The 20,987-nt window shown below is 35.2% G+C and overlaps 1 protein-coding gene across 5 annotated transcripts in view; it reads left to right on the top strand.

The window, feature by feature from the left end:
- The window catches only part of LOC117323549 (neuropathy target esterase-like), a 44,125-nt gene that overhangs the window by 15,458 nt on the left and 7,680 nt on the right, over nt 1–20,987 (top strand). For 3 of the 5 annotated variants that reach the window (XM_033878829.1, XM_033878828.1, XM_033878830.1), the window contains 22 exons: nt 229–361; nt 653–903; nt 1,592–1,669; nt 2,307–2,381; nt 2,567–2,703; nt 3,307–3,438; nt 3,520–3,693; nt 5,016–5,161; nt 6,522–6,590; nt 11,342–11,467; nt 11,797–11,860; nt 12,468–12,636; nt 12,972–13,154; nt 13,499–13,617; nt 13,949–14,105; nt 15,956–16,019; nt 16,551–16,673; nt 17,243–17,359; nt 17,719–17,867; nt 18,090–18,242; nt 18,490–18,615; nt 20,506–20,635. In XM_033878829.1, coding sequence (XP_033734720.1) covers nt 229–361; nt 653–903; nt 1,592–1,669; nt 2,307–2,381; nt 2,567–2,703; nt 3,307–3,438; nt 3,520–3,693; nt 5,016–5,161; nt 6,522–6,590; nt 11,342–11,467; nt 11,797–11,860; nt 12,468–12,636; nt 12,972–13,154; nt 13,499–13,617; nt 13,949–14,105; nt 15,956–16,019; nt 16,551–16,673; nt 17,243–17,359; nt 17,719–17,867; nt 18,090–18,242; nt 18,490–18,615; nt 20,506–20,635 — 2,875 coding nt within the window. The remainder of the gene's footprint in view (nt 1–228; nt 362–652; nt 904–1,591; nt 1,670–2,306; nt 2,382–2,566; nt 2,704–3,306; nt 3,439–3,519; nt 3,694–5,015; nt 5,162–6,521; nt 6,591–11,341; nt 11,468–11,796; nt 11,861–12,467; nt 12,637–12,971; nt 13,155–13,498; nt 13,618–13,948; nt 14,106–15,955; nt 16,020–16,550; nt 16,674–17,242; nt 17,360–17,718; nt 17,868–18,089; nt 18,243–18,489; nt 18,616–20,505; nt 20,636–20,987) is intronic. The other 2 variants (XM_033878833.1, XM_033878831.1) reach the window with 1 other exon arrangement.

Below are 20,987 nucleotides of genomic sequence, written 5' to 3'. Positions count from 1 at the left end.
TGATTATCAAAGAATCATTATAGATCATGTATATTTCAATACTTGCTGGCAATCAAGTTTAATGAAAACTTTCATATTTGTATATTTGATACTGAAATATTTCTTGTTTGATTAAAGTTTAAGATATGACTTGGTCACAACTTGGTTGATTCAAATTTACCACACGACTTGGGTGATTAATGGTTAGCAACATAGAACTTGGTTGATAAAATCTGCATTCTGTTCCAGGCAAGTAACACAGAGATGCGGACCCTGTCAATCCACACCATTACCCCACAGTCTAGTCCACATAAACGACAGACAAGTTTTACACCCTCTTCATCAGCTGACATGGAGACCATGAAAGCTTCCTTCATGGACGGTAATCATTTGTCTTAAATGTCATCAGGGCTACATTCATGATGTAATAATTATTTCTCTAAAAGAAAAAAAAACAGTTTCTTTATTCTTTATTCAATATGACAAGAAGGTACATTAACATTTATGTTACATTGGCCCTGTTATTAAAATATCCCATATCATGTTGTTTTTCAAGCAAAAAGGAAAAAATTATTTTAACACTGTTGACCAATTTCTCCTTTGTACTTTATACATTAATTTTCTAGCGAGGAATCAACTCGGTACAACTAATTACAATGTTATTTTTTTCTAGTGCGGAGACAACACTCGGAGGGCGGTGATGTAGATCACCTTAAATCTGACTTTGACACAGCGCGCATGCGAGCACGTGCACACAGTGCATCCAAGATGGATGCTGAGGGAGGGGCGTCTAGTTCTACATCTGTACAGAGACACAAAGTCAAGAAAACAGATATGACAACATCAATATCCTCACAGAACACCAATGAGGAGATGGTCCTCAACCTCGCCAAGAAAGATCTTATCACACTTCTCAAACTTAAAGTAAGATCATCGAGTCGTTGCTTATGATAACCCTTCTCAAATTTAAAGTAGGAATCTTTGAGTCTTTATGACCACCCTTCTCAAACTTAAAGTAGGAATCTTTGAGTCATGTTTTATAACTGAAAAGTCATCAGAATCACCAACACTATTTGCCCCGCTCACATTGTAGTATTATTAGTCCCCTATAGATGAAACCAGGGGGACCATAGGTTTCCTCTCCATCCGTCTTGTACATATGTATGCAATGCCAGAATTTGTCAGCGCTCTAGTTGCTGTATTTCTTTAGGGATTTTCATCAAACTTCATACAATGTTAGATGACCATAATAACTCAGACAAGGTCTAGTTTCAGGGTTTTTGGGTCAAGGTCAAGATCACAGTTAATTATTTTTAGCAGGGGCCAGTAGGGGACATGCATTGCTTTAGAAATACCCTGTATGCTTGTTTTCTGTGATGGAGATTGATATCACAAGGAACAATGCTTAATCTGTTTCTACTGGAATATATTTAGACTGTCTATTAGTCATAGAACCGTAAACTCCTAACCTAGAACTGCCAGATAAATATCCCTTATTTATAAAACAGTCTCAGGACCTGTTGAAATTGTTTATTTTCTTTTCAAAATTTTGTTTAATACCATATATGAATCATTTTACTTCAAGTAAGTTGTCTTTAATAATCCACCACAGGACTCCACTATATTGGATGACAAAGTTTCCCTGCAGTACATCAAGGCTGGAACCACACTTATCAAACAGGGTGATCAGGTAGGTACACATATATACCAAATGGAAGTTATCTATAAGGTATATTTGGTCACCACAAGGAGGCTGACTATTTTAGTAACTTTTACAATACAATATTTGATAACAGTAAAGTTTATGATTTTTATGTAGAGATACAAGCCACAAATAACAATTTTAGTTAAATGATTTCTGTTAATAAAAGAAAAATTCTGATAAAAAAATTGTATTTCTTTACAAAAGTGAAGGGGTAGCGAAGCATATTCTGTCTATTTTAAATTAGAATTTTATGTCTTGATGAAGTGAATGGATATCCATAGATGAACAGTACTTTTGAACCCATAGTAGGTTAAATTGACCTGGGCTTTTCAAGGGGTTAGCTTTAGATTATCAGCATAACAGTCTTGGACTCCATATAGCAAATAGCAAGTGTTGTAGGAGGAAGCTATCTCGGTTATAGGGAACTAAATTAAGAATAACATAGTTGCAGTGATATAAAGTTGTCTGTGAATTCAGAGATTGAGTGTCTGAAATAAATTTAGAGATTAAATGTCTATAGTTCATTTTAGAGATAAAGTGTCTATGTAATCAAAGCAGTGAAAATTACATTTTGAAAAAGATATAATAATTAATGGTTTCTGATGAAATTGATTTATTTCAGGATGCAAGTCTCATTTTCCTCATCACTGGAAATCTGCTGATTCTACAACAAGTTGTTGGTGCTAAAGAAAAAGAGGTAAGTATAACCATTTTGAAAACTCAAATTTCTTTTTTTGAAATAGTTATATTAATTGTTTTGATTATGGTACAATTAGTTTTTCAATTAATAAGTCATTTTCGAAACTGCACTGTGTCACTATCTTTGGAAAACTGTTTACAGTATTTTGTGTTTTTCATTTCAACTGGTTGTTTCCCTTGCAGCAAGCCCTGTTGTTTTGTTCCCAGCCGGGAGAAATGGTTGGTGCCTTGGCTGTCTTGACTGGAGAGCCGTCATTCTTTACCGTCAGATCAAAAACTGATGTCCGCATTGTTGTCATCTCCAAAAATGACTTCTATGAGTATGTCAATCATGAAAAGATATCTTGTTTTTGTAAATCTATGTCATGGTTTGATGAATCACATAGAAAATATTACAGTACAGTATATGTAAAATAATTAAACAGAAAATATTACAGTACAGTATATGTAAAATAATTAAACAAAATGGACAGTTCGTCTTAAAAAGAGAATACAATTTCTCTTACCCTGGACAGCTGTATCAATTTTTTTAGCGATGCAAGATTTCCTTATTTCACCCTATTCTTGAGATGGGGGATTCCACTTTCACTAGAATTGTATGACATCATGTCAACAATACAATTATGTCACATGGACATTGTCTTGCACTGAAGTAATGTTGATGATAAGATGAATATCAATAGGGTAAACAATATAAGAGAAAAATAATCATTCACCCTTGGGCATGAGAAGGGGAGATCTCAAACCTCAGAATATGATTCTTAAGCTGCCAAACACCTGGCAATTCTCATGTTTGTCAACTTAAGAATCTTTCTCATCCAGTTGAGATCCCCTGTCTTACATTCAAGGTGGTGAGATGTTCCATAATTTCTCTTGTGATGTTAAATTTTTTTTTTTATAATTTTGTGTATTTGTCCTGGCAGAATGATGCGGGTCCAGCCAGACGTTGTTCTCAATGTGGCCAAGACTACACTTGTGAGGATGACACCATTTGTACGACAGATAGACTTTGCCCTTGACTGGATGCTGACCGAGGCAGGGAAGGCACTGTTTAGGTACTGTATGATTAGTGATGAACTGATTTCAAGTTTTCCTTGTTAACTCTGTCTAATGAGTGGTCAAACATATCATTACAGACAGGGAGACCACTCCGACAGTATTTATATTGTCCTGACGGGACGATTCCGGTCCGTGATAACTCAGAAGGATGGTAAAAAGGAGCTGGTGGCTGAGTATGGCCGTGGGGAGCTGGTTGGTATTGTGGAGGTTCTCACCGACACTGAACGTACCACCACCATGATGGCTATCCGGTAAATATCTCCTCACCTTGAACTTCATTACTCCATTCGAGGGTATAAAACGGTAAACCTCTGGTTAGTTCGAACAAAATTAAATAAATATTGACGAACCAGTTCGAATTATTCGAAATTATGCTTCAGAAAATAAGCGTGAGTTCGAACTATTCGAGTCAATATCGGCGAAAATCTCGGCAGAGTGAAATCATTAGACACAAACACATCCATCGTAAATCTGATACGTAACAACGGCGGTCTGAACAATGGCACATTTTAAGTTAGTAAAATGATAGTATTTTATTTAATTCAATGTTAATTGATTGTTAAAACATTCTTCATTTCGCGATAATTATGATGGTTATTGCGCGAAGCTGCTCGGTTAATGCGTAGCTACAGTAGCCCCCAAAACAGTACAGTACACGTTTCATTTGTGACACAAAAGTTAAACATTTGTACAGTATAATCTTTGCATGATTATATTTTTATCTGAATCAGAAACTATCGCTATATTATTGAAATAAATGGTCTCTCTTTAAACATCTAAAGCAGTCTACATAACCTGTTGCGTTTACGAAAGCACTACTGTAAAAATAGGCGATATATGTTGGTAAAATTAGGTCAGAACATCAACATGTCTGCTTTTAAATATGCCCAGTCGTATTATCTACCAAACATAGTTGATACCTGCAAAATTATACATTGTCGGGGCCTCAATTTGCAATCAGCTGTCTCGTGCGTGGTGTATTTTGGAATGTAAAAAAAAACTGAATTAACGCTAAAATATGTGGCATATAGTAAAATACAGACGCATTCTAATGATCACGCATACAATCTAATAACATAAACGTGCTTGCTGATCAAATTTAAATCTTGGCATTTTTTCTGGGCCGGTCATCGGGGCCGAGTCGTCGCGAGCTTTCAATCGAGTTTACAGGGGGGGAAATCTTACTTTACGTTCTTCATTTGACAAGTTCGAACTATCCGAAATGGTGTCAGTTATAAACAGCCAGAGTTCGAACTATTACTAGCTAAAAAATTATTGTTTTTCTAGAAAAAAATGTGTGTTCGAACTATCCGCGTGTTCGAATTAATCGGAGGTTTACCGTATATACCATTTTTCTATAAAAAAATAACTGGTTTAATCACTCCTGTAGGCTTTCGTTCATTATTTCGCTGTAATGACCAATAGCACTATTTTGTTTAGTTTCACAGGGGTCTTTATTGACAGGTCTGTCTGTAATTTCAAATTAAGTTTATTTTGGATTTAAAAAGTTAGAACAACTGAACAAATTTCTAAGAAAAGTTATTTAGACGTGCCTCCCTGACTGACATTACAGAGACACAGAATGTGCTAAACTACCAGCAGAGTTACTAAACTTGATCAAGAGGAAGTACCCACACATTGTAACTCGACTCATCCATCTCCTTGGACAGAGAATTCTGGGACATCTACAGACCTCACGTCAACAGGTTCCACTCGGAGGTAGGCATTTTATTACATCATGAGATTTTCATTAGGCATTTAATATTCACTGCCTGAAATAACCCAAAATATTTGAACGAAAAAATCACTAATTTAAATTTAATTGTAGAAAAGTTTCAATATTCACAGCTTGAAATAATAATGACACAATTTAGATAAAATACACTGAATCAAATACACTAATTACGTTTACATAGTAGATTAATACGGTAGTAATACAACACTAAATGATTATGCTTTTAACCACTAATACGATCCTGGCTGTTCAGTAATATCTCTGACATAGTTTGACACCTAGTAGACTTGTTATTGCCTGCACAACATTAACACATAGTAATATTGATTACTAAATAGTTGTTATGAATGTTTATAAATCGGTTTGAGACAAAGATTATGTGTTTTAATCCAGTAGATGATTTACAATCTGTACTAATGGTGAGATTCTTATCACACTGCTTCATGATCTAACTACTTATACTGTAGATTTTACTCCATCTTACATATTATGGCAACTAAAACAAATATCTAAAATAGGCCAAGATTTTAAGTGAAAAAAAGACATATTAAAGGTGTTAAACTATATGTTTTAAGTTAGCATTGAAAAAAACCCCAATAAATGAGGCTATGCTGTGTATTTCGGAAGACGACAAAAAATAACCAAAAAAAATAAAAAAAGATAAAATCAGAGTTTAGATTACACTTCAAATTTAGAATAGAGAATTTAATACTGGAGGCATTGGTGAAGTGATTTGCTTTGCAATCTGGTAAATTCAGAGGTCAAAGGCCAAATAAGTTTCATGTATCACCATATGATCTTTTTTTTTAAAGACAATCAAAACAAAAGATAGTTCAAATATGAAATATACTTAGGCTAATTGAAAAATATTGAGTTTGATATTGATTTGATATTGAACACTTCTGGCAGGCACTTCTAATATTGTGTGAGTTTTTGCTTTGCTTTATTTTCTATACATGTAACTGTAAATCTCATGATACAGAGTACAGAGAAAGCTTTGGTTATACATGTATATATGTTTCATAGTTCAATTACACACAAACCAATTAAAAGAGCCTTTAAAAGACAAAGCATTAGTTAAGTTTGTCTCTGAAATAAAAGTCTTATTGTACAAAAAATGGAATAAGGGAAAGATTTTTTGAAATATCTAGAAAATGTTCATGATGTTGTGTTTCAGCAGTGTGTACTAACAATACAAATGATGTAGTCAATCTATTTAGTATTTACAATATTATACTCCATATGAAATATTTACAACATTTATCTTTTAAATCAATGCTAATTTTTTTGTTTAATTGATTTGCATGCTGATATTGTTTTATTTCTGTGGTCACACACTTGCAGCTAGCATATTTTTAGATCCGCCCAAGCATCTGCTCCCTCAGGACAGCGACACGCCCTCTCACAGTGCGGGTATGTCCTTGGCTGCGTTCTAAAGCCACGCTGTTGGTTTTAGTTTCTCTTCAGCTGTGTGTAATCAGAATAATACTAACACCTTACAAATGCTAGATAGTAAAACAGATTTCTATTTATTGTCTATTTTTTGTCCTAGATTTGAACAGTGTTCCAGCTAGGATTTGAAAAGGGCAGGGCGCTGCCTAAAAAAAAGGGCATTTTTGTGCGCGACATTTTTTCCGGGCCTATCTATCTTCTACCTTATTTTACAGGACAAGTTAAGTACATCCATGCATTACATATGACCTGATTCATAAGAGACAAATGGAAATATGTTGATTTTTTTTTATTATTTTGTTTGTGTGTAAAAATGTCTTCTTTCTTCTCTTTATTCTTCAAATATTGTTTTAAATGTTGATGGTAAAAGTTATGACCAAGAGTAATTCAAAAATAAAATGATATTAGCATTATTTCAATTTAAGGGTGTATTGAGAGAATCCATATACGATAATTACGTCCAATCAAAAAGTTACTATCAGATTATAGTCAACAGAGCGATATTTTCAACCAGAAGTTAGTCTGTCCGTTGTGATTGTAAGACGACTAATTGTAAGTGAAGATATTATAGAGCAAAAGAGAAAAGGTGATCAAGCATATACGAGAAAAAAATGATTAAGTAAAAGAAATTATATTATTTAATATCTGAATAAACGTCGTCCAAATAACTGCGATGTATCTTGTAAGCGGCGGTAAATTTCTACTTTCACTTTAGACTCTTTAGAAATAACGGTAAACTAAAATCAGGAAATTATAGCAAGTTAGCATTTTCTTGAATTAATTATAAGAAATGGTAAACGAATTAGGGCCGATCATGATTCGCAAGTTTCTGATCAAACATTTGTTCCGTTGCTCTCGTAAACAAACGGTCCCCGCGTGTTGTAGAAATGTAATCACTTGGCTATCACATGACCCGCAGTTAATGCGGAGTCGGCATTTCAGATACGAAAGTAACACAATATAAACTAAACTTTTGCAACCATTATTCACATGAGCAGATATTTTTATGTGTCCTTTATTTACTGATGAAAAATAAACATTTTGTATAGAAATCCGTCAATCCAACAAGGAATTTGCGAAATCTGCATTTACAACGAACCATTTCCGGCGTCCCGCCAAACTTCATCAAATAAAATCAACCGAAAGCTAATTTTGATCACTGGAAAATCGCTGGAAAGTGATCTCATGATCATTTACTTAAAAGTTGCTTGGTTAAAACCAGAAGGATTTCGTGTTGTCATGTGAAGAAAATTTCAAAGATATATAGATCGATCGCCAATTGCACACGTGCTCATGGGATAACTTTACGACAAACGTGCGGCTCTTTTCGGTCTTGTCAAAAGTTGTTTACATAAGTAAAACAACATTTCCATCCATTATAATTACTTTGTCCATCTTCAAAAAGCCTTCGTGATTATGATTTAATTGGATTACCAACCGATCCTATCGACTCGTCACGGTTAAATGAATCTATAAAACACCAGCTCAATCCCCAGCTGACCGATCTGTGCCTCGGGCAGCGTCCATCAGTACCGTGGATAAAGGTCTACAGGTAAGGGGACTGGTGTTACAGGTGGCCAATTAGTGACTGACTGTATATTGCATGGCTTCAGCAAATCGGATCTAGAGTGTACGAGGCAAAATGAGCACCAATGACACTTAGAAAAAGGGCAGTACTACATGAAAAGGGGCGGGGCGCATTTCTAATTTTCAATTAGGGGCAGGGCGCCGCGCCCTGCTAACCCGACCTAGCTGGAACACTGTTGAAGATATTTACTCAGGCGTAATGCCAATGATTTTTCTACCACCTACATGTACCATATCATACAGATGCAACACCAATGAAGTGGATTCTTTAGATAAAGCTTGCCGAAAGAGTCTTTTTCTCTCGTTCACAATCAAATTTCTGTAAAAGTGCCTCTAAACCATCCATTTTCCTCAATTTTCGTTTTTGTTTTTTGAGGTTTTTTTTTTTAAATGATATTATGGAAGATCATACCTATATTTGCAAATTGAAAGTTTTCACACAAATTGTAGTCATTTCATGTTTTTTTGCTTAACAAATTTATATCATTTGCTAATAAGAATTTTCCTAACTTGACCGACATTTGAATATTTTTCGTAAAATCCAAATTTTTAAACATGGACTGAATGGTTGCTTAGGATGATGGTAGAGGTTAACACACACAGGAAACATTTTGTGCATGAAATGCTATGTAAGAATATATTTTTTGTCAACTTATGAATCTTCCCCTCCGGTTGAGTTCTCTCACCTTTGTTCCCACAAGGGAGTAAAAGATTTCAATATATATCGCATGTTACACAGAGGTGGAGGCATCTGTATGACTCTGTACTGTCATTAATACTGGAGATCTGTTTTACATCATATTTATATTCTCACAGCTTGATCTGTTTTTGTTGGAGTGTCATTCCAGCTAGTTTGTATTAATCAAATAGATTGATATTATATTCCAGACTTGACACATTTTAGGTGTGAATTTGGTAGGAACAAAAAAAAATCATTTTGAGTACCGTTACGGTATTTGTTTTTTCAGTATGTTTTGTCAGTTAAAAACAGACAATTGATGTGAAGAATATTAAACAGAATCCTGATGAAAAAAATTATAAAACATTTCGCCCAGTTTATCCTCATCCGATGTAACATCACTCAACCCTCCTTGTGCCCCGGGCCCCTGTCCCTTCATATTATATAACCAAGATTGCTTGCTATTCAGAAATGACTTGGTCGGAATATAATGCATAGCATCAACATGCAAAGGATTTTATTCTCCAAAAACTGGACAGCTAGCTGTAAATATTTACATTCTGTGTGACAGTCTCCCATTACTCCTGTGTTAAACCAGGTGGTATTGATCACCGTATACAGCCCAGATCACATGACGTCACTTTCGTCGGCGTCAAAAAAATGTTTGGCAATGCGTTGCTGGTGTATCAAACCTAGCAAAGATTTCGACAATCGCGTAATTATGACGTCATTTTGTTGCTTTGTTGACCTTAGTCACGCCGAGGCTTTGTATTACACATCAATCTGAATGCAAACCAAGCACTACAATGAAATCAATTTCACATTTGCCGTTCTTTCAATTGAACAAACAGGGGAATAGCTGATCTTAAACCCCAGATTTAGCAAAGAGAAAGTGAAGTTTTACGTATCTTAATGTAAATATAACAATTAAACGCTTGTTAGATTGTATTTATTGCCAATATCAATGCAATCTGGGTGGCAGATAAATATTCATGACGCCCTAATGGGCGTCATTCTATTTATCTGTGACCCAAATTGCATTGATATTGGCAATAAATACAATCTACCAAGCGTTTAATTGTTAAATAAAGTTGTTACAGATTAAAAGTGATGGGGATGGGTGTTGCTGTAATGTCCCTTAATGTGGTACTGACTGTAGAAATCAACATTGTCCTGGTCTGAAAGTAGAGGAATACCAACTACTCTAAGTCAATAAGACATTTCGTCAAGTTGCAATACACTTTTATATTAATGGATAAGGTTATATCATTAGATTGTGTCGTTATGTAATGCAGGATAAATTTCACCAAAACCAGTAGAATTTATTTATGATTAACTAACCTAACTTCTGTTTCTTTCGTTTTTACATACAGTTAGTTTACCTAGCTAGACATCGATCATTCAATTGACACTGTAAAAGATGTTATTGAAACCCATGATAAAACCAGTCAGTCCTTTGAGCACCAACTATTTTTATAGTCCTCAATTAGTGTTACCAGACACATACTGACTGGCATTTCCTTGTGTTCAGAATCATAATGTCTTAGTACTATTGACGGCACTTTACAATGAATGGATTTGATTGACCCTGATCAGTTGGTGTTATGTTCCATGTATAATATATATTTGTGATTTATTTGCTAATGTAATTGAAGTTTCAAACAAATATGAAATCGAAAAAAAGCAAACAAATGATAACATCAGTGATCGAAATAAATAAATAAAGAAAATATATATATATACAGTGTATATATATTACCAGTAGATTTCTTCCTTTTACAGAGAAATGTATTACCAAGAAACTGCTGTTGCATTTTGCCACTATATCAAATATTTCCACCCAGATAAAGTCTAACTGACACTTTCACAACTCCTCTATATAAATGTAAGGATTAAACGACTTTTTCCCCATCTCAGTTTATATTTCAGAAGCAGACAGCCTCCTGTTGGATTTCTGTGTAATGTGTGTTTTGGAGTTTGTGTGTTTTGGTGCCCGATTATATAGCACATTGATTGATCATCCTTTTCTCATGTTTGTGGTTCGATGTGATTTGATATTAATAACTTGGATATCTATGATTTTATTACACTGTGTACATTATATGCAAAATTGATTACAGATGCAGAAAATCATGTTTATAGTTAATAGTTTTATATGTAATGTTTCCTTGCATTCAGTGCTGTAGACATTTGACAGCATTTTATGGAATGTTTTATCAACATATAAAAAACTATCTTATTCTGTAATTTAAAAAAATACTACGATTCAATAATCTTGCATGATTTAGAGAAAATTTGTCTCACAAGAAAAAAAGAATAAATGCAACCTCAACATATGTACAAGAGGATGATGTGCAAACAAACTTTCTACTTCTTTTCTAATGGACATTCCTAACACACCAATAATTCAGACATCTTATTATATATGTCCTTCTTGTCTCTATAGATAATCTACAGATCGTAGAGAACAGGTCAGTGAGTAACCTGGCTACGGTGGCTGTCCTGCCAATATCTAAGGATGTGCCTATCTCCACCTTCACCCTAGAGCTCCAGAACGCCCTTAAAGCCATAGGTAAGTACACTTCAAAGTATTCCAACAATGTTAGAGGATTACACAGTGAGAAACTTATGACAGGTGTCATTTGACCTCTAACTTCCCATGTCAGATTCACTGACTGTCAGATTTTTAAAATTTGGAATTTGATTGTGTTGAACAGCTGTTACATTTAAACATTTTAAAGTATAATGAACTCTTTTTCATGCACCATCTTTAAATCAACATAAGTAACAATCAAAGATACAAAAGTATATGGTATATCATTCAACTCTGTTGAAGTTAGTATCTATATGTAATGATAACAGATAGTTGATGGCATCTTATAAACATGTTGACCATTTCAGGGCCTACCACCAGACTGACCAGTGGCATTGTGAAGTCTAGACTGGGAGGGGCTGCACTAGACAGGTAAGTTTAAAAAAGATCAAAGTAAATGTCGACTGTGGTCATATTTTGTAATTACGTACTTGATTCCCTGGTCATTTTATGGGGAGGGAGTCATATATCGTGTTACAGTGACTCCTGTCTGCCTGTCCCGTTTCGTTCTGAATCAATACCATAATCTTTTGAGAAAATCTCAACGGATTCGGTTCATATTTACACCATAGTTTCATAACATCAAGCTCTATACATCATCACATTCTGATTGTCATTGGTCAACTATAAAGGGTCAAAGGTGACAGTGACGGTCGGTCACCTTTGACACCTGCATGGGACAGGATGCATGATTGCATAGGAGTGAGGGTCATACATTTCTGACAGACATGAAGTTTTGTTTACTGTAACAAATGTCTGTATCCCAAAGTTCTGTCTGATATAATGAGCTGGTAATATCATATTATATTTACAGTATTATAATATTTACAGTATTATTGTATTTACAGTGTAATTATATTTACAGTATTATTGTATTTACAGTGTAATTATATTTACAGTATTATTGTATTTACAGTATTATTACTGTATATTTACAGTATTATTACCGTATATATTTACAGTATTATTATATTTACAGTATCCATGAATTCCGCTTGTTTAACTGGTTGGGGCACCAGGAGGACATGCACCGAATGACCCTGTACGAGTGTGACTATACAATGACGAAGTGGACAAAGAACTGTATAAGGCAGGCAGATTGTATCCTTATTGTGGGGCTGGCTGACAATGATCCTGCTGTAGGGGAGGTAATTAAAGCAACATGCTGTACATGTGGTTATATATTTTTTTTATAAGAAACTCCAGATAACATTTTGACATTTACTGTCAGATATTTATTTTCGTGCACCTCTATCAAAATTAAGAGCATAACTGAATTTAGACATATTAAGACATTGATGAATCAGTACACTCTCAGTTTTTGCCGTAGAAAACATTATACAGGAATTGCAATTGAGCCTATTCATAATCTAGCAGAAGAATTTGAGTTAGAAGTATATTGTAATACGTCTCTCTACTTGTCGACCAGTTTCTGAATTATATCTTGACCATTTAGGAGTTGAATATTGTGTGTTATTTGTAGGTGGAGAAACAGATGGGAAATATCTCTGTGCGGGCTCAGAAAGAACTGGTCCTGCTGCACAAGGAGGACGCGGAGAAACCAAAGGGCACAGTGGAATGGCTGAATGCTCGTGGCTGGTGCTCGTCACATCATCATATCCGCTGTCCAAAGCGTGTCTTCTCTAAACGCCCCGATGACAAAATCGTATGTATGATTGTCATGTAGTGTAAAGTATCATATCCCTTGTTTCTGAACCTGACAACAAAATTTTATGTTTAAGATTATATAGTGTTGTCTCTGAATATCCCAATGTTCTGATAAAATGATAATCACGCTTGACTTCATTTTCCCTTTTTAAAGCAGATAACTTTTAAATCTTCATTGTTTTCAAAAGTTATACCTTTTGTTCTGTAGTTTTAAACTGAGATGTTGTATTGTTTTGTCAAATGTTAAGTTTTATATTAATAATCCAAAGCAGAATAGGTAACTGATTTTGATAGGAATTTGAGTACACTTACACATAACCATTCATTTTAATGTATATTTAGTTGGAGTTGTACAACCGGCTGTTTGAGACTGAACCTGACAGACAGAGTGACTTTGGTAGACTGTCTAGATTTCTAACCGGCACTTCCATTGGTCTGGTCCTGGGAGGGGGCGGAGCCAGGTACATATATATAGTACTCTAGATCTCTTGTCAGATATCGTTAGCTGAAAGGCCGCAAGGCCGTAATACCTGTACCTGTACACGTAAAACCTGTTAAATAAATAAATAAGTCAAATATGTGATATGAAAGATAATATTTTCTTCACACTGTTTACAACAAACCACTCATCCCTTATTCTTTTATTACAAGTTAAATCAAGTAAATTTATTAGAGTCAGTACATGATTAAACAGCATAAATATGCCTAGCCTTTGATTGGATTTTACAACAGTCATCGTAACTTTCACAACTCCAAGAGAAGATAATTGTGCATACATTGTTAATATTACAGAGGACTGGCCCACATAGGTATGATCAAGGCTATGGTGGAGGCCGGTATCCCTATAGACATGGTAGGGGGCACCAGTATGGGAGCTTTTATAGGAGCTGTTTGGTGTGACGAGGTCAATGTTGCACGACTCACACAGAAAACCAGGGAATGGTGTAAGGTGAGTCCACTCTCTCAAATGTTAACTGTCTGTTAGTTCACTCAGAAAACTAGGGAGTGGTGTAAGGTGAGTCTACTCTCTCAAATGTTAACTACCTGTTAGCTCACTCAGAAAACTAGGGAATGGTGTAAGGTGAGTCTACTCTCTCAAATGTTAACTACCTGTTAGCTCACTCAGAAAACTAGGGAATGGTGTAAGGTGAGTCTACTCTCTCAAATGTTAACTGTCTGTTAGTTCACTCAGAAAACTAGGGAGTGGTGTAAGGTGAGTCTACTCTCTCAAATGTTAACTACCTGTTAGCTCACTCAGAAAACCAGGGAATGGTGTAAGGTGAGTCCACTATCTCAAATGTTAACTACCTGTTAGCTCACTCAGAAAACTAGGGAATGGTGTAAGTGAGTTCACTATCTCAAATGTGAACTACCTGTTAGCTCACCCAGTAAACTAGGGAGTGGTGTAAGGTGAGTCCACTCTCTCAAATGTTAACTACCTGTTAGTTCACTCAGAAAACTATAGAATGGTGTAAGTGAGTTCACTATCTCAAATGTGAACTACCTGTTAGCTCACTCAGAAAACCAGGAAATGGTGTAAGGTGAGTCTACTCTCTCAAATGTTAACTACCTGTTAGCTCACTCAGTAAACAAGGAATGGTGTAAGGTGAGTTCACTATCTCAAATGTTAACTACCTGTTAGCTCACTCAGAAAACTAGGGAGTGGTGTAAGGTGAGTGTACTCTCTCAAATGTTAATTTGCTGTTAGCTCACTCAGAAAACTAGGGAATGGTGTAAGGTGAGTTCACTCGCTCAAATGTTAACTACCTGTTAGCTCACTCAGAAAACTAGGGAGTGGTGTAAGGTGAGTCTACTCTCTCAAATGTTAACTATCTGTTAGCTCACTCAGAAAACAAGGAATGGTGTAAGGTGAGTTCACTATCTCAAATGTTAACTACCTGTTAGCTCACACAGAAAACTAGGGAATGGTGTAAGGTGAGTTCACTATCTCAAATGTTAACTACCTGTTAGCTCACACAGAAAACTAGGGAATGGTGTAAGGTGAGTCTACTCTCTCAAATGTTAACTACCTGTTAGCTCACTCAGAAAACAAGGAATGGTGTAAGGTGAGTTCACTCGCTCAAATATTAACTACCTGTTAGCTCACTCAGAAAACAAGGAATGGTGTAAGGTGAGTTCACTCGCTCAAATATTAACTATCTGTTAGCTTACTCAGAAAACAAGGGAATGGTGTAAGGTGAGTTTACTCTCTCAAATGTTAACTACCTGTTAGCTCACTCAGAAAACTAGGGAACCTGTTAGCTCTCTCAGAAAACTAGAGAATGGTGTAAGGTGAGTTCACTATCTCAAATGTTAACTTGCTGTTAGCTCACACAGAAAAACGAGAAAATGGTTCAAGGTGAGTTCACTCGCTCAAATGTTAACTACCTGTTAGCTCACTCAGAAAAACGAGAAAATGGTTCAAGGTGAGTTAACTCTCTCATTTCAAATGTTGCCCACCATCTTAATTGTTAGTTTACTCAGAAAACCAGTGAAAGTGGAAAGGTTAGTTCACTCTCTCATACTTTTGGTGAGCTAGCACAGAATATGGAGAAATGGTGTAAGGTGTCTGTAGGTTACATACTTGATATAATAATGTGGCCCAACATAAAATAAAGAAGAATTTATTTCCTTCCATAAATATTCAAAGTTGAAAATATTTTGTAAGTTTGCTTGTTTTAAGCAAGAAACAAAATTGGCTGCAAGAGGTATTTCCTAGTATTTAATTAAATATGAGTGTGGTTTGTAAACTGCATGTAGTACTTTATATGTATTTTCTCTTTTGTTTTATTTCCCTAGGAAATGACATCATTGTGGAAGAAGATTGTAGATTTGACATACCCCATAGCATCAATGTTCTCAGGTATGTATATGGCTACCTGGTACCACCATCATACCAGCATGGTCGTTTCTAGACCTACCAAAGTCTATGGATATGGTATAGTTGCTTCTCCTGCTTAATGCTCAGTATTATAGGAGTGAGATGACGAACAAGAACATACTGTACCCTCCCAAAACACATACAATCACCATAAACACATGCATATTGCCTACAGGGGAGGCTCTCCTTAGATGACCAGTAAAGATGTTTGACCTCAAAATTGTGGTATACAGGTAGAATGTATTTTACACCCTATAACCATTTGTTTTACAGGTAGAATGTATTTTACACCCTATAACCATTTGTTTTACAGGTAGAATGTATTTTACACCCTATAACCATTTGTTTTATAGGTAGAATGTATTTTACACCCTATAACCATTTGTTTTACAGGTAGAATGTATTTTACACCCTATAACCATTTGTTTTACAGGTAGAATGTATTTGACACCCTATAACCATTTGTTTTACAGGTAGAATGTATTTTACACCCTATAACCATTTGTTTTACAGGTAGGGCATTTAACCGATCCATAGAGATGGTGTTAACAGACAGACAAGTGGAGGATTTGTGGACTCCATATTTCTGTATCAGTACAGATATCTCCACATCTAAGATGAAGGTCCATACCACAGGTACATTATAAAGTTAATGTCACTATTTATTTTTAAATTGGTGCACTCAAATGTTACACCATAGCTTAATTTAATCACTGATCAGCACAACAATGTATTGGTGAACCTATAGTTACACTGGTTATAGAAGAAAAATTGAAAATAAAAAATAGTCGAACATTTTCAGTTTGAAAAGTGCTGAAATAAAATTACCTCTTAATAAGTCTGTTATATATTACATGATGTTAAGTCTCATTTTCACACGAACATTACCAAATGATACAGTATTTGGGTTCTCCCACAAATACTACCAATGATACACTATCTAGGTATCAGATAATTCAGTTCACTTAATATTGTAAAATGACCCATCACTATAACTATATAATTGTAAAATGGTAATTTCACAATTCAGTTAAGACCAGGCTCCAAATAAATCTATCAAAGCTTGTTATGATCATTCCTGGACTAGGTCTTGAAATGGCAGGCACATATTATATGTTTAGAGTAAATATTATCCAGGTGATGACAGGATGAAATCTGACTAATTACAGTATCTCGTTTACATAAGTGTAGTATCTGTGTTACAGGAAGTCTGTGGCGTTATGTGAGGTCTAGTATGTCCCTTTCTGGGTACATGCCGCCCTTGTGTGACCCGATGGACGGACATCTTCTGTTGGATGGTGGATATGTCAATAATTTGCCTGGTATGATTACATTGAACTATGTTACACACAATATACCAATACATCAAGAACATTAATTTTCGAAGTGAAAATCATTAGTATAACTCCTGAATTTAGTACCATTTTCCCTCATATACATGTGAAAGAAAACCGTGCTATTTCAGTATTTGTCAGAAACTGACACTTTCACCCGTGATTTATGTTAATATGGTTTAATGATGCAAGATTTATTTCAAAGTTACCAGTGAGGTCAAATGTCAAATAAATCCCAACTTAAGTCAAAGATTGTTCCTCAAATAAAAATAATTTCACTTAAGTTTTTCAATAATGAAAACTTGCCTAGTTGTACTAGCAGTAATATGGATATTGTATCTTGACAGCGGATGTGATGAAGTCGATGGGTGCCCAGTCTATCTTTGCTGTAGATGTCGGCAGTCAGGATGAGACTTCCCTAACAAATTACGGAGACGATCTCTCGGGTTGGTGGTTGTTATGGAAACGCTGGAATCCATGGGCAGAACCTGTCAAGGTAGTCACCCTCATTTTATGTCAAAAAATAGTATATTAAGTTATGTTAAATTGGTATGTAGCAGTGTGATTGTCAGAACAACTTCTTTCTCTTCTGTATAGTGAGAGTTATTCAGAATTTCCACGATATGATGTATCTGTGTTAGGTTGAGTTTGATGTAAAGACACGTTGCAGTGATAACAATGATTTATGATGAATATTTTAATGATGTTATGATTGTAGGTACCAGACATGAATGAGATACAGTCCCGTCTGGCCTATGTATCAGGAGTCCGACAGCTAGAGATGATGAAGACCAGCGACTACTGTGAATACATTCGGCCCCCTATAGACAAGTTTGCCACCCTCCAGTTTGGAAGTTGTGATGAAATCAGTGTAAGTCAGTTTGTTCATATTCCGACTGTGTAGAATCTGCTTTAAAAAGATGTTGAGATTATTTGTAATCTGATGAAAGTTGATGAAAATATATTATCCCACCATTCTTTGATTTGCCTCCCAATTTAGCTGGAATTTCTCTGTAAACTCCTAGGGATAGATAGTACATGATACATTGTTGAATTAATCCAAAAAAAGATTTTACAGAAAATCTTGTAGAGTTTCATGTGGTGACGGGTTTTAACAGGATGTAGGGTACCACCATGGAAAGACGTTGTTCTCTGGCTGGGTGAAGGGTGGACTTGTCAAAGAACTGTTTGAGGAGAAGTCCAAGGACAAGTCATGCAGTAGTAACTCAATTCTGAGACCTGAGGTAAGCTAACAAATTACAGTGATATGTCCCAAATATATGTTGTAATCTAAAATGACCTTGAAATAATTGATAGAACAGAATGAACCACGGGTGGCTATGTTGGATTTTGATAATTAAAGCCTTTCATTGCTATTGACCATTAAGTACTTGAGGGATCTTTTAATTATCAAATTATTAACGTCAGGGTGCCTTTGGCACCTGCCGTTATAGGCGTGGTTGGAAAAGGTTGTTACTTACACCTCTGTTCCGGCTAACTATTCCTCTTTTCTGTCATACAAATGATATACATCCGCAGCCTAATATAGTTCCTATTTTGATAGCAATTATTGACCCAATTTAAGTGATGTAAACTGTGTTTACTGCTATTATTTAAAATGAAATATGAATGTTTGGTGTTCTAGACTATTTTAGAGTATAAATATTAACATTTTCCTCGTCAGTAATGCAATTTTGTTGGCGTAGGATTACGTAGTTCTGTCTCGATACTGCCTTGAAAACGAAAGTAGAAAAATCAGTTTGATCTTCGGGGAAATTTACATGCATTCACAGAGAAACTATCCACATATGTTCATCCTGAGTTCATATACAGGAACATTTCATATAAACCTAAAACCAACCCTATTTACGTAGTCAAATGCACTCGAGCATTCAAAGAGATAACTTCAGCTGTCACGTGACTCATCACTAGTCGGCCAAAATGGCGGTTATGTCTAATGTAACTAAACTAACGACCGTTCGCAGTTTCATATTCATTTGTATGTCGCTAGAATATGCAAGAAATATGACCAGGAATTGAGGGCAAGTTGTAACAAAATACATTGCCGTTTTTCGTGAGGATTTTATTAAATAAGGTTATTATTTGTTTATGATCTGTGACTGATGTACTGGCTTCGGTGTCAAAACTAGATATGTCTCGTCGGACAATGCGACCGCAGTTTTCTATCGGAGTTAAAATGTGTTACTAGGGGTCATAAAATAGATGTTTGATAGGCCTGATTAACATCTTATAGTATAAATAAAATATAAAAAAAACTTTGGCTGTGTACATCTTGGATTTTATCTTTAGTTGTAGTTACTTGAACAACATGTTCTGTTAATAGACCGATTTTTTGTTCAGTTGATTTTTTTTTTCAAACTTTACAAGCAGTTTTACTGATTCAGGAGTATATCAATAATCTTCCACAAGCATTAAAGAAATAGGGAAAGAACTTTACTCAGCTTTTGTGAAGTTGTCAGCTGATATATATGTAATACATATTTTCTTGAATATACATAGAATAGGAATACCAGGGACAGATTAAGACATTTCATCTGATACAAATGTAACTGTCTGACTATAAAGTCCAATTTTAAATTTCTTATAATATGACCTCAGACCCTGACGTTTCTCAGGGCCTTTGGCCCTTTGATATTAGTAGGTTGCCTTTCATCTCTTGCAGTACTTATTTTCCTTTCTTTTTTTATTCACTACTTCTCATGAAGTACTGGATTGGTCTTCCTCAAATTTCATATGTAGATCCCCCTAGGTTGTGCACATCACATCTATTCTAAGTGCGAATATAAGAAGATGGCTGTTATAGCTAGTTCTCAGAAAGTACTGCCTTGGAACATTTGGGTAGTTGTGCATATTAATTTTGAGACTGATAAGAAGAAAATAAATTACACATTACTATTCTGGTCATTATGGATTAATGACAACCATACTTTGAAAAAACAATTTAAAACAAAATAATATGTATATGTCAGTGCAACACATCTTTGAGGAAAGAAACAGTGAAACAAAAAGGTTACAAAAAAAAAAAAAAAAAAAATCATGGCATTAGTGAAGGTCTGAAGATATAAGGTGTCCAAATCGATCAGGAATAAGAACTACATTGTGAAATGTTGCAGGCAAACATTCCAGTGATGGCCAACTTTACAGACTTGGCCGAGCTTGTGTCCAAGATTGATGAGCCACAGCACCATTTAATGTCAGACTTTTACGAGCCGGATGACGAGTATGAGGATGATGATAGTGATGGTGAGCTTGATACAATGTTATGTAATAATATTTTGTTTCAATCATTATTAATTAATTGACTTGGAATAACCTACAAGGTATTAAAAAGTACCAGTATATGTATTGAAACCATCAACTTCAAATTATTCATATTTGATTTAAATTTGTCCTTTTGCCTAGTAGAAATATTACCAACTCAGAGATGATTGAATTGCTAATACCTGTGAGGCCATTCTGTCCCATCTCACATCAGTGTCACTGCTTTAGAAATTTCATTTTTATGCAAAGTTCATGTATGAAAATACTTTGAAGAGATCATATAGATGAGATTGTATTTATAGGTTCAAAGATCATGGCCAATGTTACCATTTAT

The sequence above is a fragment of the Pecten maximus genome, chromosome 3 (genome assembly GCF_902652985.1).
Source record: "Pecten maximus chromosome 3, xPecMax1.1, whole genome shotgun sequence".
Classification (NCBI taxonomy): Eukaryota; Metazoa; Mollusca; class Bivalvia; order Pectinida; family Pectinidae; genus Pecten; species Pecten maximus.
This window is presented reverse-complemented; position numbering and strand designations above follow the sequence as displayed.